The sequence below is a fragment of the Microcaecilia unicolor genome, chromosome 1 (assembly GCF_901765095.1).
Source record: "Microcaecilia unicolor chromosome 1, aMicUni1.1, whole genome shotgun sequence".
Taxonomy (NCBI): Eukaryota; Metazoa; Chordata; class Amphibia; order Gymnophiona; family Siphonopidae; genus Microcaecilia; species Microcaecilia unicolor.
In genome coordinates, this window is record NC_044031.1 from 707,623,331 (window position 1) to 707,638,507 (window position 15,177).

A 15,177-nucleotide genomic window follows, 5' to 3' on the forward strand; every position below is an offset into this window, starting at 1 on the left:
TGTGATTGGCTCAAAGGACGTCAGAAAACACATAAAAAAATAAAAATAAAAAAAGGATCGGGAGGGGGCAAGGCGCTCATCAGGAGCGTCCTGTACGGACGGCCTTGCCCCCCCCCCCGCTGCTCCCCACTTTCCGCCGCTCCCCCCACCCCAAAAAAGCAAATTCTAGTAGCCCCTGCCCCCCTCCCTTCCTCCCTACTCTCTCACCTCAGCTCCGCCTCCCGACATCCTCGTCCTGTGCCCCGCCCCCTTTTGGGGTCGTCGCCGCCATTCCCCTCCTCCATCGGGCCCCCCTCCCTCTTACTGGGCCCGTGCAGCGCCTCTCTCCTCTGTCCGAAGGCGCTGCACGGGCAAGAAGAAAGCTGATGATGCCTGCCTTCGCTCGCGCGTCTTTCTCCTGCTGCGCCCGCCCCTGTCTAACGTCGGTAACCTACGTAGGTTACTGACGTCAGACAGGGGCGGGCGCAGCGTCTCTCTCCTCCTGGGCCCGCCTTTTTGGATTTAAAATGCATTCAGTCTCATTGCATTCTCAATCTCATTGGGGGGGGTGGGGGAGGAAAGGCCGTTTACTGGGTCGAGCTGTGGAGAGCTGAAACAACCTTTCGCCTCCTCTGCTAGAAGCTGGACGAGCCGGATCGTGCCTTCTTGCAGTTTGACTTGGGCAGTGAATTTAGGAAGACCCCCTTCTCTCCAGAACCCAAAGCAGGTATTTCCTCCTCTAAATGTTTAAATTGTCTGTTTTGTGCTCTGTGGGACTGGGGTGCGAGGATCTCAGAACTGCTTTTAACAATGCTGCCACACTGTGAACGGAGGAAGCCTCGGGATTTTGAAGCCGCTGTTTTGCTGCTTGCGATGAATCTGTTGTTTGAGAAATGGAAGACTGGGCTTTTTTTATGTGTTTTCTGACGTCCTTTGGATTTGGGAGCCATGTGCTTGTGATTTGACTGTGTTTTGACTGTTTGTGGCATGCGCAGAGCAGCTAACATAACGCTTGGCTGCTCTGCGCATGATTTGGGGGCCGATTAACGATGTGTATTGTGATTCTTTGATACATTGTACGTTTCAATACCGATCTCAGCATGTGTGACTTTTTTTTTTGGTGCATGTTTCGTTATTTTAAAATCGTTAGGGACTTTAACGATTTAGATTTTTTTACGTTTGGTTGCTGCATTTGCCTCACAGTTCCTATAAGTACTGACATACAGTCCAACACTAATGCTTTAGGGACTTCTTACCCCAGGAATTTCAGCCTGCTTCTCTCCTTTGGACACACAGTCCACCACAAGTCCATAGGGTTAGCCAGTATCTTCCAGGGGAATCTCTCTTCTTCTGCTGCCAGCTCACTTCTCTTCCTTTCACCTCTCAGGTGGGGTATAAAGTGGTTAATTAGCTACACAGGACCCAGCCCCTAACCTCCTACACCTGTGGACCTCACAGGGCTCTCCCCGGTCCTAGCGACCTCCACCTATTCTCCTAGCGCCCTCTAGTGGCCTACCCCGGATAGGACAGCCTCATACTTATCACAACGTTGAGTGAAGAATTTTCTCTGATTCGTTTTAAATTTCAACAAGCAATCGCAACTGGCAACAGCATACTTCTCTTACAATTTGACATTAGTGCGTTCGACATGGTCAACCATGAAATACTACTACACATCCTAGAATATTTCGGAGTTGGAGGTAATGTTCTTAACTGGTTTAGAGGCTTCCTGACCACGAGATCATACCAAGTGATATCTAACTCGATTACATCAGCCCCATGGATACCTGAATGTGAAGTCCCTCAAGGATCTCCCCTCTCACCAACCCTCTTCAACCTAATGATGACACCCTTGGCCAAGTTACTATCCAGTCAGAACCTCAATCCATACATATACGCAGATGACGTCACGATCTACATCCCATTCAAAAAACGATCTAAAGGAAATCACCAATGACATCAACAAAAGCTTCCAAATCATGCATTCATGGGCAGGCGCATTTCAGTTGACACTTAATGCAGAAAAAACACAGTGTCTCATACTGACTTCACAACATAACACAAATAAACTCACCACTATAACCACACCAAACCTTTCCCTTCCCATGTCAGACACCCTGAAAATTCTTGGAGTTACCATCAATCGAAATCTTACACTTGAAAATCATGTGAAGAATACAACTAAGAAGATGTTCAACTCAATGTAGAAACTTAAAAGAGTACAACCTTTCTTCCCAAGGGACATTTTTTCGCAACCTGGTACAGTCAATGGTGCTGAGTCACCTTGATTACTGCAATGCACTCTATGCTGGCTGCAAAGAGCAAATCATCAAGAAATTTCAAACAGTCCAGAACACTGCAGCCAGACTCATATTTGGAAAAACAAAATACGAAAGTGCAAAACCCCTAAGAGAAAAGCTACATTGGCTGCCACTGAAAGAACGTATCACGTTCAAGATCTGCACATTAATTCATAAAATCATTCACGGAGATGCCCCGACCTACATGCTAGACCTTGTCAACTTACCACCCAGGAATGCTAAAAGATCAGCCCGCACATTCCTTAATCTACACTTCCCCAGCTGTAAAGGACTGAAATACAGACTAACACGGGCACACAGTTGTGGAATGCATTACCACGTAATTTAAAAACAATTCACGAACTAACTTTCGTAAAGACATACCTCTTCGACAAGGCATATCACAACGCTCAATAATTGTAACTGCAACACATCACCATTCTACCTTATATTCCGATTGATTTCTTTCTATGCCTGTCTGCTTAATTTTTATTATGTCAACCTATTCTCTATGTAACACCAAATGTAACTTTCTGGAATGGCGAATGCCATAACGGAACATTGTAAGCCACATTGAGCCTGCAAATAGGTGGGAAAATGTGGGATACAAATGCAACAAATAAATAAATTTAGTACTTTGTAGCTTCATTGCATGCCCCCTAGTCCTAGTAGTTTTGGAAAGAGTAAACAATCAAAAGCCCTTTCCACCCAGGCACGTATTGATTATATATTAATTTCAAGAGACCTGATGTCAAGTTAATATTTGTATTTATTTTTATTTATTTATTGCATTTGTATACCACATTTATTGTAATAATATAGAACATTTGGAGGACCCTATTTTATTGTGGGAGGTGGCGAAGGTGGTTTTGCGGGAGAGCATATTACTACTACTACTTATCATTTCTGTAGCACTACTAGATGTACGCAGCGCTGTACACTGAACATGAAAGAGACAGTCCCTGCTCAATAGAGCTTACAGTCTAATCAAGATGGATAAAATGCCCATGATAGAGCTGTTTTGAGGCTGGAGCGACAGGTGGTAGAAGCTAGGAGACAATGTAGGCTGTCCCCCAACACCAGACAATATTCATTTGGTGGCACTTCAGGTGTCATTGAATGAGATGCTACCTAGAGGGCTCACAAGTCTTGAGAATATTATCGGTACCATCTTTATATGCACAGTAATAAAAGTAGAAAGTTAATCTTTATATGCACAGTAATAAAAGTAGAAAGTTATTGGCTTGCCTTCTCCGGAATTGGGAGGGTCCAAGCAAGATAACCCAAGTTAGCTTCTGTAGGGATGGAAACTAGTTCTAACACTACTACTACTACTATTTAGCATTTCTATAGCGCTACAAGGCGTACGCAGCACTGCACAAACATAGAAGAAAGACAGTCCCTGCTCAAAGAGCTTACAATCTAATAGACAAAAAATAAATAAAGTAAGCAAATCAAATCAATTAATGTGAATGGGAAGGAAGAGAGGGAGGGTAGGTGGAGGCGAGTGGTTACAAATGGTTACGAGTCAAAAGCAATGTTAAAGAGGTGGGCTTTCAGTCTAGATTTAAAGGTGGCCAAGGATGGGGCAAGACGTAGGGGCTCAGGAAGTTTATTCCAGGCGTAGGGTGCAGCGAGACAGAACGCGCGAAGTCTGGAGTTGGCAGTAGTGGAGAAGGGAACCGATGATAAGGATTTATCCATGGAGCGGAGTGCACGGGAAGGGGTGTAGGGAAGGACGAGTGTGGAGAGATACTGAGGAGCAGCAGAGTGAGTACATTTATAGGTTAGTAGAAGAAGTTTGAACAGGATGCGAAAACGGATAGGGAGCCAGTGAAGGGTCTTGAGGAGAGGGGGGTAGTATGAGTAAAGCGACCCTGGCGGAAGACGAGACGGGCAGCAGAGTTTTGAACCGACTGGAGAGGGGAGAGGTGACTAAGTGGGAGGCCAGCAAGAAGCAGATTGCAGTAGTCTAAACAAGAGGTGACAAGGGTGTGGATGAGGGTTTTGGTAGAGTGCTCGGAAAGAAAGGGGCGGATTTTACGGATGTTGTAAAGAAAGAAACGACAGGTCTTGGCAATCTGCTGGATATGAGTAGAGAAGGAGAGAGAAGAGTCAAAGATGACCCCAAGGTTTCGAGCTGAGGAGACAGGGAGAATGAGAGAGCCATCAACAGAAATAGAAAATGGGGGGAGCGGGGAGGTGGGTTTGGGGGGGGAAAATGAGAATCTCGGTTTTGGTCATATTTAATTTCAGGTGGTATTGAGACATCCAGACAGCAATGTCAGACAAGCACGCTGAAACTTTGGTTTGGATGCAAGGTGAGATATCAGGGGTAGAAAGGTAGATTTGGGAGTCATCAGCATAGAGATGGTAGGAAAAGCCATGGGATGAGATTAATGAACCAAGGGAAGAAGTGTAGATAGAAAAGAGGAGGGGACCAAGAACAGAACCCTGAGGTACGCCGACAAGCAGAGGGATAGAAGTAGAAGAGGATCCACCAGAGTGAACACTAAAGGTGCGGAGGGAGAGGTAGGAAGAGAACCAGGAAAGGACAGATCCCTGGAATCCAAGTGAGGACAGGGTATCAAGAAGTATGCTGTGATCGACAGTGTCAAAAGCAGCGGAAAGATCAAGAAGAATGAGGATAGAATATTGACCTCTGGATTTAGCCAGTAATAGGTCATTGTAGACTTTAGTAAGCGCAGTTTTGGTTGAGTGGAGAGGGCGAAAACCAGATTGTAGTGGGTCAAGAATAGCATGTGAGGAGAGAAAATCAAGGCAGCGGCGGTGAACAGCATGCTCAAGTAGTTTGGAGAGAAAAGGAAGGAGGGAGATGTTGGTAATTAGAGGGACAAGTAGGGTCGAGTGAAGGCTTCTTAAGGAGAGGTGTGACCACAGCCTGTTTAAAGGCAGCAGGGACAGTCTCAGTGGAAAGTGAGAGGTTGAGAATGTGACAGATAAAAGGAATAAGAGCAGGAGAGATGGCATTAAGAAGGTGCCCTCTTTTGGGATTATTATGAACATTTATAAGCAAGCCCCCATGATACAGGACTAGATGGCTTCACGTATCTTGAAAGTATAGATCTGCCTTGTGTCAGCCCAGCGGACCAGCGATTTCTTAATGCTCCATTCTCAGTAGAAATAGTAGGGTGGGTGATCAAACAATGTCCCCTTGGTAAAGCACTAGGGTTAGTTGTGTTTCATGCAGAATTTTATAAACTTCTACAAAAGAAGGTTGTCCAACCTCTGGCATGTATGTTTAATCGAATTATAAACTTAAGAGTTGTCTTCTACTGTAAATATGACACAAATAGTACTTCTGAAACTGGGCAAGGACCCTTACTAACAGATTCTACAGGCCCATTTCTTTACTTGATCTCGAGACCAAGTAAATGGCAAAGAAGGTAAAGGGCCAAAATATGGGTCAATGGGCTGTTTTTTTTTTTTTTTTTTTGGAAGAATTTCTCATTTATCAGGGCACCCAACAGGGCTGCCACCTCTCGCTTCTTTTATTTATTTTAACTTTAGATTCGTTGATGTGGAAAATCCATGTGAACCCAGAGATTCAGGGAATACAGATTGGGGGGGAGGGGGCAAGAATTTAAGATCGCAGCTTTCACTGATGATCTTGTTCTCATGACATACCTACAACAGTCCTTCAGAGCCTTAATGGAAAGTTTTATGGAGTATGAGGAATTCTCAGGCTACAATTTAAATTGGCTCAAGTCTGATAATTCTGTCAAATTAATATGGGGAGATTCATTTCCCCTATGATGGGCAGTGGACTTCTTTAGTTAGATAGGGGTTATACTGTCAAAGTGGGTAAAGTATACTCTTTGAATATTTCTTGGTTGTTGATGCGCATGTCAGTGTCTGTCCAGTTGGCAAACTCTTCCATTATCCTTGTCCAATAGGATTAGTCTTTTTCGAATGATGCATTTTCCACAGAGGCTGTATATACACCTGACAACTCTGAAAAGATATAACACAGTTTCATAAGCTTGTATCCAAATTTTGGTTGGGGGGAGGTTGAAGAAGCCAAAAATGCAAACTCAATTGTTATACTTAGCTGGCAAAATGGAGGATTGGGTCTCCCTGATATCGGAGCATACAATCAGATGTGTCTATTACATTTGCATGACTGGTTAATGGGAAGCTCATTGTACACTCCAGTGGCTTATGAGCAGGTACTGATGGATCTGTGGCATTTAAAGTATTTATTGCATGCTCCTTGTAAAGGGGTCTCTCCATCTCTGTGCAACAGTCTTATCTTAAGTCCTATGCATGATCCTTGAAGGTCTCCAGTGCAACTTTGGGGGCTTAATCCAGAAGTTTCAGATCAGTTACCAGTATTGGGGTTCATAGCCTTTCTGCGCTGTAAACGATATCATGATAATTCTTTTAGCTATATAGCCACTAAGGTCTGGAATAATATCCCTGTGCAGATTCAGAACGTAGGTTCCTATTTTCATTGTAGATGTGTTTTGAAGACTTGTTTGTTTGAGGAAAATTTCTAATTGATTTTTTTTCTGTCTCTGTTTTTATTTCCTTGATTAAGTGGGCTATAAGTACTGAAATGTAAAAATAAGGTATTTGGTGGATAGAGAGTGGGATAATTCTTCTGGAACACCCACCCCTGCCCAAACCATCCTTTCACTAAAACATTAGGGGATTCCTAAATTAGTTTATGGCACAGATTATAGAGAATGCCAGGCATACTTAGTTTAAGCAGCAGGGAAGCTGTTAAATGTGCCCATGGGAAGAATATTTTTTTTTCATTCATGTTGTGAGTGCCCTTTTATCCAGACGTTTTGGGAACAAATTTATGTGTTTTAAGTACTTTACTTGCCCAAACCATTCATTTGGAGTGGAGGAGTGGCCTAGTGGTTAGAGCACAATCCAGAGATAGCCGGTTCAAATCCTGCTGCTGCTCCTTGTGATCTTGGGCAAGTCACTTAACCCTCCATTGCGTCAGGTACAAACTTAGATTGTGAGCCCTCCTGGGACAGAGAAATATCCAGAGTACCTGTATGTAACTCACCTTGAGCTACTACTGAAAATGTTGTGAGCAAAATCTAAATAAATAAATAAATTTGAACCCAGAGGCATTTTTATTGGACATTACACATAGTTATGGTGTTCAGGGGAAAGGGAAGAAACTATTTGGCTATAAAGTGATACTGGTTGGGAAGAAGTGCATTCTTCAACACTGAGTGTTCAAGGACCTTTAAATACAGGCTCTCCTAGGGCAAGGAGTTTAGTGTTGAACACTCTATCTAGTTCCAATATTTTTACTGTGTTTTATAAATGATAACAAATGGCTAAGATAAAGCAATTAGCCAGCTTAACAAGTTAACAGTAACAAGCATCAGCATACATGTTCAAGTTAGGGCAAGTCAGGGATTATTTCAATAACAGACCATAATCATAAGTCACAGGAGTAATACATAATTTCAATTCTGACAAAGGTTATTACATAGTGGGTTTAGTAAAGGAGACCATATTTTGTTGTACTTAACAAGTGAGTTATGTTTTTCAGCCGCAGCATATTCATATTTAACTAAAATACACACAGAATTCCACCATGATAAATAAGTTACTTTGTCAAGATCTTTCCAACAAAAGAAAAGTGTTCTAAGGGCTTGATGTAACATTAAATCCAGTAATTGTGCTTGATATTTGTCTGTTGATGATTGTAACATTAGTGATCCACATGTAACTATATTATATGATAAAACATCTTGAATATTCAAGGTGGAAGATGTATTGTGTCCCATACAGAATTCCAATATTCTTGAATATATGGGCAAGAATAGATGATATGTTTAAGATTTTCAACATCTTTTTCACAGGTCCAGCATTTATTTGCACTGTTTTTTGGTTTTATTGTGTTCAATTTGGTGAGTTTAGCAGGAGTCCATAGGGCTCTGTGTGCTAAGTAGAACATAGATTGTGAAATGGATGCTGATTTGGTGGTATGAGTAATTTTAAACCAAAAATTTTCCCAAGTTTTTTCATCTAGTTGGGCATTTAGATCGCATTCCCATGATTGCATGGTATTAGTAGGTTCTTTGAATTTAGCTAACTGTAGTATTTTGTACATTTAGATGCGACTTTTTTGGAAGTCATAAAAGACTTGCAAAGTTGCCAACAAAAAGGGTAATCAGTAGTTAATTTTTTATATCTACGGAGTTAGTTACACAGTGTTTGAGTTGAACCCATTTATAGTATTGAGAACTTTTAAGACCATATTTTATACTTATTTGGGCAAAAGGTAGCCAAGAATTATCTTTTATAACATCATTGAGAATCCATATAACAGCTTTTTTCCAAGTATTCCAATTTATGCAACAATTGTTAATTTTGAATTTTGGATTGTTCCAAATTGGAATGTACATAGTATGCGTTAGGGGATGTGTGACAACTGAATCAAGTTCATTAAAAACAGTTCTAAGAGTTTTAAACAAAACATTAGAAGAAACATTAGTCTTTTGAGACCAAGGAAAGAAATGTGTGGGTGTGTCTGGTTGCTTTAGCATTTCAATCTGGAACCATGATGAGGTGTTGAGTTGTTCCTTATCATACATAAATGCTGAGTTTTGCTTTAGGAGAAAAGATATGTGATAATCATAGAAACTAGGAAAATTGACACCACCTTTTAGTAGACAGGCCTTCAATTTTTTAACTTAAATTCTAGGTGTTTTATTATTCCATAAAAATTGTACTAATTTAGCTTCAACCTTCTTATATGTTGTTGGATTTAGTAACATAGGTAGCATGCTAAGAATGTAGTTAATGTTTGGCACTATCATCATTTTTATGGTTTCTAGTCTACCCCACCAATTAAGCCTTAATGGTGACCATTTTTGAGTTAGTAATTCAGTAATTTTAATTATATTTTCAGAGTTATATTTAATAGTGATTATTCAAATCTACCTGAAAAGATCTATCGGACATGAAGAATTTAAACTAATTGGCTAGCCATCTGTCTGGGGTTCACCAAGACAGGTTTAGGAGCCACTGACCTAGATAAAGGCTCTTAAATTAGGTGACTGGTGCTGAATGCCTTACTATTTTTCTTAAATCTGCCTCTGAGTAACCCATTTTCTAGGAATCTAAAGTTTATTTATTTATTTTGTTACATTTGTACCCCACATTTTCCCACCTAATTGCAGGCTCAATGTGGCTTACATAGTACCGTCAAGGCAATCGCCAGGTCGGTTGATAACAAATACATGGATGCATAGTGCTTGAATGAGGTAATTATAGAGGGTCAAAGGTAATGAAGATTGTATATTGTCCGGTACGATCATTGGCCATACTGTGTTTAGGTGCCTAACTCCCAAAAGTTGGTCACTCATTATGAATTGACCTCTGCTCTTATTAGTGATCATCAAGATGCTGCACCAGTTTTTCTGTAATCTGTATCTATTGTATTTCTAGACCCATCAACATGATTTGAAAATTGGTGGCTCAGAAATAGCAGTTAACAATAAGAACAAAAAAGAATACATTCAGTAAGTATTTGGCATACATTATATTGTTTCAGATAAGAGAAATGAACTGATAACTTGATTTAATCAAAACTTCAATTTTTAATATAGTAAGTTTTAGATTTAGCTGTACTAGATTTTAAATATATAATTTTATTTCTTTTACAGTCTTGTAATTCAGTGGCGATTTGTGAACAGAGTACAGAAACAGATGGCTGCTTTCAAAGAGGTATTGAATATAAAATACATACCATACTAATGAAAGTTTCTAAGTTTTTTGCTGCTAGCTTACAGTTTGTTTAGAAACAGAAAAAAGTACAATACTGCTGGAATAAAGAAAACAGGTTCCATTTTCCACCACCAAGGTACTATGTTTCTAGCAACACCCCTCATAAGTGTAAGAATGGGGTAGGTCACCAGGCCCTGGCCCAACTAATATTGAGAAGTTATACCAGCAAGAGCTTGTTCCTTCTCACCCACTGGGTGTGGACTGACAGTGATCTGGGCCCTTGGGCAGTAAAGATCATTGGGCCCACCGCCAGCCCTCAACCACTGCTGCAACTCCACACCTTTGTTTCCTGCACCACCTCCTGCACACTATAGCCCCCACCTTTGTTTCCAGCATCCCCCTTCCTGCACGTTACAGCCCCACCTTTTTTCCCAGCACACACCCCCTCCTATACATTTCAGCCCCCCCCCCTTTTGTTTCTAGACCCTCACTTTTGTTTCCATTTTACAGCCCCCTCTTTGTTTCCAGCCCCCCGAGCCTTAGTGGGCCCTCCCTGGACCTACCTTGAAGGGCCCTGGTGGTCTAGTAGCCTCTTCAGGGGCAGAAAAGAACCCCGCTCTTTCTTGCCCGCTGCTGCTTCTTAATGGCTGTGGAGACTTCCTGTGGTAGTATCGTGAGTCTCTGCAGCCATTTTGAAGAAGCAGCTGTGCCGGGAAGAGCAGCAGCAATGGTAGTAAAAAGTGGTGTTCTTTCCTGCTCCCAAAGAGGCCACTGGATGCCCTCCACATTTTCCAGGAGGTAATTGAGTGGGGAACCAAGGAGACACTTTAATCCATTGAAGAGGTGTTATCCTTTGTCTCTTTGATCCTGTCATCACCAACAGGTATCTTACTCTTGCCCCAAATACAAAGGGCCCAAAAGCCACACCCAACTCCTGAAAAACAAACCTGGGGCGGGGTTTTGATTGAATTCAGCTGGTATTCCAATGTCTTCCTGTTAGGGGAAGTCTCAGGCCCAGTATAACCTCATAAACGTGGGTTCTATGCATACTACAGATCAGAAACAGATTAAATCTATTGAAAATCCTGCCAGATTGCCTACCATGAACATCATGGTCAAACTCTCAGCATCAGGCTATGCTTTTTTTTTTTATATATATATATACTAGGAAAAAATGCCTGTTTCTGAGCGGAATGAAACGGGCGCTAGCAAGGGGCTCCCTCCCTCCGTCCCTCCGAGCTACTTGCCTTGTTCGCTGTGGCGTTTCCGTTTCGGCCCTCGAGTGTCATAGCTCCGCCCTCGACGTCATGACGTTTTGACGCGAGGGCGGTGCAGACACTCCAGGGCACACCGGATATCTCGGGCGCCTCAACTTTCGTGGAGGCTTCAGAACGTTGGGGTTGCCTTTTATATAGAGAGATTATGTTTATTGTCTCATGGAGTCAGGTACAGGCAGCAAAAACAACATCAGTGCAGTAAAAGCACACATTAACAACACTGCTCACAACCCATTGACCTCCATGATACTTTTTTGTTTCTTCCCCCCCCCCCCCCCAGCAAGAATCCCCTCCCCCTACCCTCTCCCTCCTCCCCTCTCCCTCCCGCCTTTCCCTTCCTCCCTCTCCGCCCTCTCTTCCCCCCCCCACTTCTTCTTGTCGCTTAACCAGCACACAACCCCAGCTGATCAGATTCGCGGTTTGACATCAATAGGAAGGTACTTGTTCTCCCCCACAGGTCTCGATATTGACGGGCACCCAAGGAGGTCGAGAATTTGTATCGCATAGACACCCAGTTAGCCATTTCAATCATACAATTTCTCCATGCTGCCAGAGAAGGGGGCTCCGTGCTCACCCACTGCTTCAACACGCATCTCTTAAGCAGGATCATTGCTAACAATACGAATTTGCAGTGCAACTCCCTCAGCCCCTGCTCCTTAAGAGCCTGCCCACAACCCATTAAAGTGATTGAGTACTGCCATTCCACTGTATGCTGCAAGATCGTTTCCATAATTCCTGTCGCCCCAGTCCACAATACCTTCAGGGCTGGACATTCTATAAATGAATGCAAGAAGGTACCCACCGCCCCTCCACACTTGTCACACATGTCACTATCCCACATCCCCAGGGCTTTCCCCCTAGCTTTAGAGATATGTACCCTGTAAAGGATTCTATACTGCGTGTCTTGCAATGACGCATTCGGGGTGAGCCTCTGCAGGCCTCGGAAAATTGCACTTAATCGCTCCACTGATACCTCTTCTACAAGATCCTTACTCCAGGCTTCCGCCAGCAACGCCAAATGAGGCGCCTGCAGCCACTCCCGGATCAGCTGGCACCAGCCTGTCAATCTGTTGTGAATTGGGGTTGTCTGCATAAAAATATGATCAAGCTGCATGAAGCGCACAGTGGCCTTGCTCCTGCATTCCACACTCAGTATGTAGTCTCGTACTTGCAAATATGCGAAGAATTGGGAGCCAGGGATCTGCAAATCATTTCTGACCATGTCAAATGTCAGGAAGATGTCCTCCCCTTCTTTCCTGAACTGGCCTATAAACCTACAGCCTTTGTCTCTCCATGTACTAAAAACTGATATTCCCATCCCCGCTGGGAAAGCCATATTTCCTACCAATGGCAGAAAAGGGCTAGCCCCCACACTCATTCCCTCCTGCCATCTCCACCACCTCCAGGCCAATTGTAAAGCTGCCACATAAGGGTTTTCTACTCTTTTTTTTGCCCCTTGTACCACCCAGGACTCTAAAACAGTGAAAGGGTCATTTGGCCTGCACCAGCTTTCCCAGAAACCCGGGGGGGGGGGGGGGCAAAAAAAAACCCTTTCCGAGATCAATTCATGTACCCACCGCATCAGTGCTACCACATTATAGATTTGCAAGTCCAGGAGTCGAAGTCCCCCCTGCCCGTTATTTCTAATCAGTTTAGTGAAAGCTATTCGTGGGCGTTTGGCATGCCAGATAAATGTGCCTATAATGCTTTTATACAAGCGCTCATCCGAGGTCTTCACCCACAGAGGGAGCATCTGTAATGGATAAAGTAGCTTGGGCAAGAGCACCATCTTGACCAGCGCTATTCGCCCCAAAAAATTCACTGGGAGGTCTCTCCATTTCTGGCATAACTTTTTAATCTCTTCTAGCCTATCTAGGACATTCTTTTTGTATACCCACGTCGGATTCGCATTGATATAGATACCTAGGTACTTAATGCCTTCTGTGGCCCACCGGAGTGGGAAGGATTGCGAGTCTCTACTCGTGCATGGATCGCTTACCAGCAGTGCTTCTGACTTGTCAAAATTTATTCTAAGATCCGAAAATTCCCCCAAAGGCCCGAATAATTGTCATTGCCAGCGGCAATGTGCGAGTCGCCTCGTCCAGCAGCAGGAGCATATCGTCTGCAAACAAGTTGATTATATATGTTTCTCCTCCCACTGTCAATCCCTTGCCGCAGTTTTGCTGCCAGAGGCTCTAGGGTGAGGATAAATAGCAGCGGTGATAAGGGGCAGCCCTGCCTAGTTCCTCCTCCCAGGGGGAACACATCAGTCAAGGAGTCATTGACAATGAGTTGCGCCGTCGGGTTACTATATAACGCTCGAATGCACCCCAGAAATTCGCCTTGGATACCAAAGCGCCCCAGGACCCAAAACAAGTATTGCCAGACTATCTTATCAAAGTCTTTTTCCGCGTCAAGGCTTGCCACTATGGCATCTCCCGCCCTCCTACTGCCTTCCAATGAGATCCGACTCGGTTTCAGTATATTAGCTGACACAAACCTCCCCTTGACAAAGCCCACCTGATCCAGGTGTACCAGGTCAGGGACCACCTGACCCAATCTGTCCGCCAACACTGCTGCCAGGATCTTTGTCTTGATTCAACAATGAGAAGGGCCTGTAATAACCCACTAATTCCTCGTCTTTCCTCGGCTTAGGGATCAACACAATGTGCGCATGATTTAATACACGCCCCAACGTGACCCCCTCCCTGACTTCTTCACACATAGCTGTAAAAGGTGCTATCATTACATCCTGCAAGATTTTGTAGTATTCCGCCCCTAGTCCATCCAGGCCTGGCGCCTTAGCCAGTTTAAGACGCTTGATCACCCGTTGTACTTCTTTACCCTGAATGGGTGCATTCAACCCCCTCTGCTGGTCCTCCGACAACGTGGGCAGCCCCACCCCTTCAAGGAATTCCAAACACTTTCTGTCTGAGAATTCCCCTGCCTGGTATAGCGTTGAGTAATACTCAACAAACTCTTTTTGGATGTCTTGCAACTGGGTTCTAACTTCACCCTCCCTATTCCTTATTTTAGGTATAAACCTTCTTATCGATTTCTGTTTTACTAAAGATGCTAACAATTTACCTGTTTTATTACCCCACCGGTGTAGCTTGTATTTATATATTCTAATATTATAGAGTGCCCCTTCCTCCAACACTTCCTACACCTCTTTCCTGCTGTCCAAATATGCCTTCCTAGTATTGTCAGAGGGACACCCAATGAGCGCTCGCCATGCATCCCTCAGTTTCACTGTAAGGGCCCTTATTCTTTCCCCACGCTTCTTACTCTGGGAAGCCACGTATGATATCTTCCCTCGCAATACTGCCTTTGAGGCCTCCCAGAATATCCGTGGGATCACTTCCTGTGCTTCATTCTCTATGAGATAATCCATCCAGCCCTTCCTCAAGTAGGTCTGGAACTCCTTATTTTGATATAGTGCCGGATTCATGCGCCACTGAGTTGCCCCTTCACGCCCTCCCCAGCACCAGTCCATCCACACCGGCGAATGGTCTGACACCTCTGGCTCCCCAATTCCCGATTGCTGCACTTTCAAGGCCACTGAGTATGGGACTAGCAGATAATCAAGTCGAGAATGCGTCCCATGTGGGTGCGAGAAAAAGGTGAAGTCAGCCTCAGTAAGATGCTGATGGCGCCATACGTCCACTAGGTCTAGCTGTTTCATCAAAACGTTTACCCCCTTGTCCTCCTGATCCTTACCCATCTTCCTCGGTGGCTTACAATCTATTGAGGGGATCACTGGGGACATTGAAATCTCCCCCGATGATCAACTGATATTGATCAAACGTTACTAGTTTAGCTACCAGCAAGGTGAAAAATTTGTGGGAGTATATGTTAGGGGCATAAGCACTGCATAGTCCCACCTTTCTACCCTG

The 15,177-nt window shown here is 43.7% G+C and overlaps 1 protein-coding gene across 7 annotated transcripts in view; it reads left to right on the forward strand.

The window, feature by feature from the left end:
- NEDD4 (NEDD4 E3 ubiquitin protein ligase) overlaps nucleotides 1–15,177 on the forward strand; it is a 578,822-nt gene that overhangs the window by 506,246 nt on the left and 57,399 nt on the right. For all 7 annotated transcript variants that reach the window (XM_030189078.1, XM_030189079.1, XM_030189080.1 and 4 more), the window contains 2 exons: nucleotides 9,726–9,799; nucleotides 9,944–10,004. In XM_030189078.1, the coding sequence (XP_030044938.1) occupies nucleotides 9,726–9,799; nucleotides 9,944–10,004 (135 nt within the window). The remainder of the gene's footprint in view (nucleotides 1–9,725; nucleotides 9,800–9,943; nucleotides 10,005–15,177) is intronic.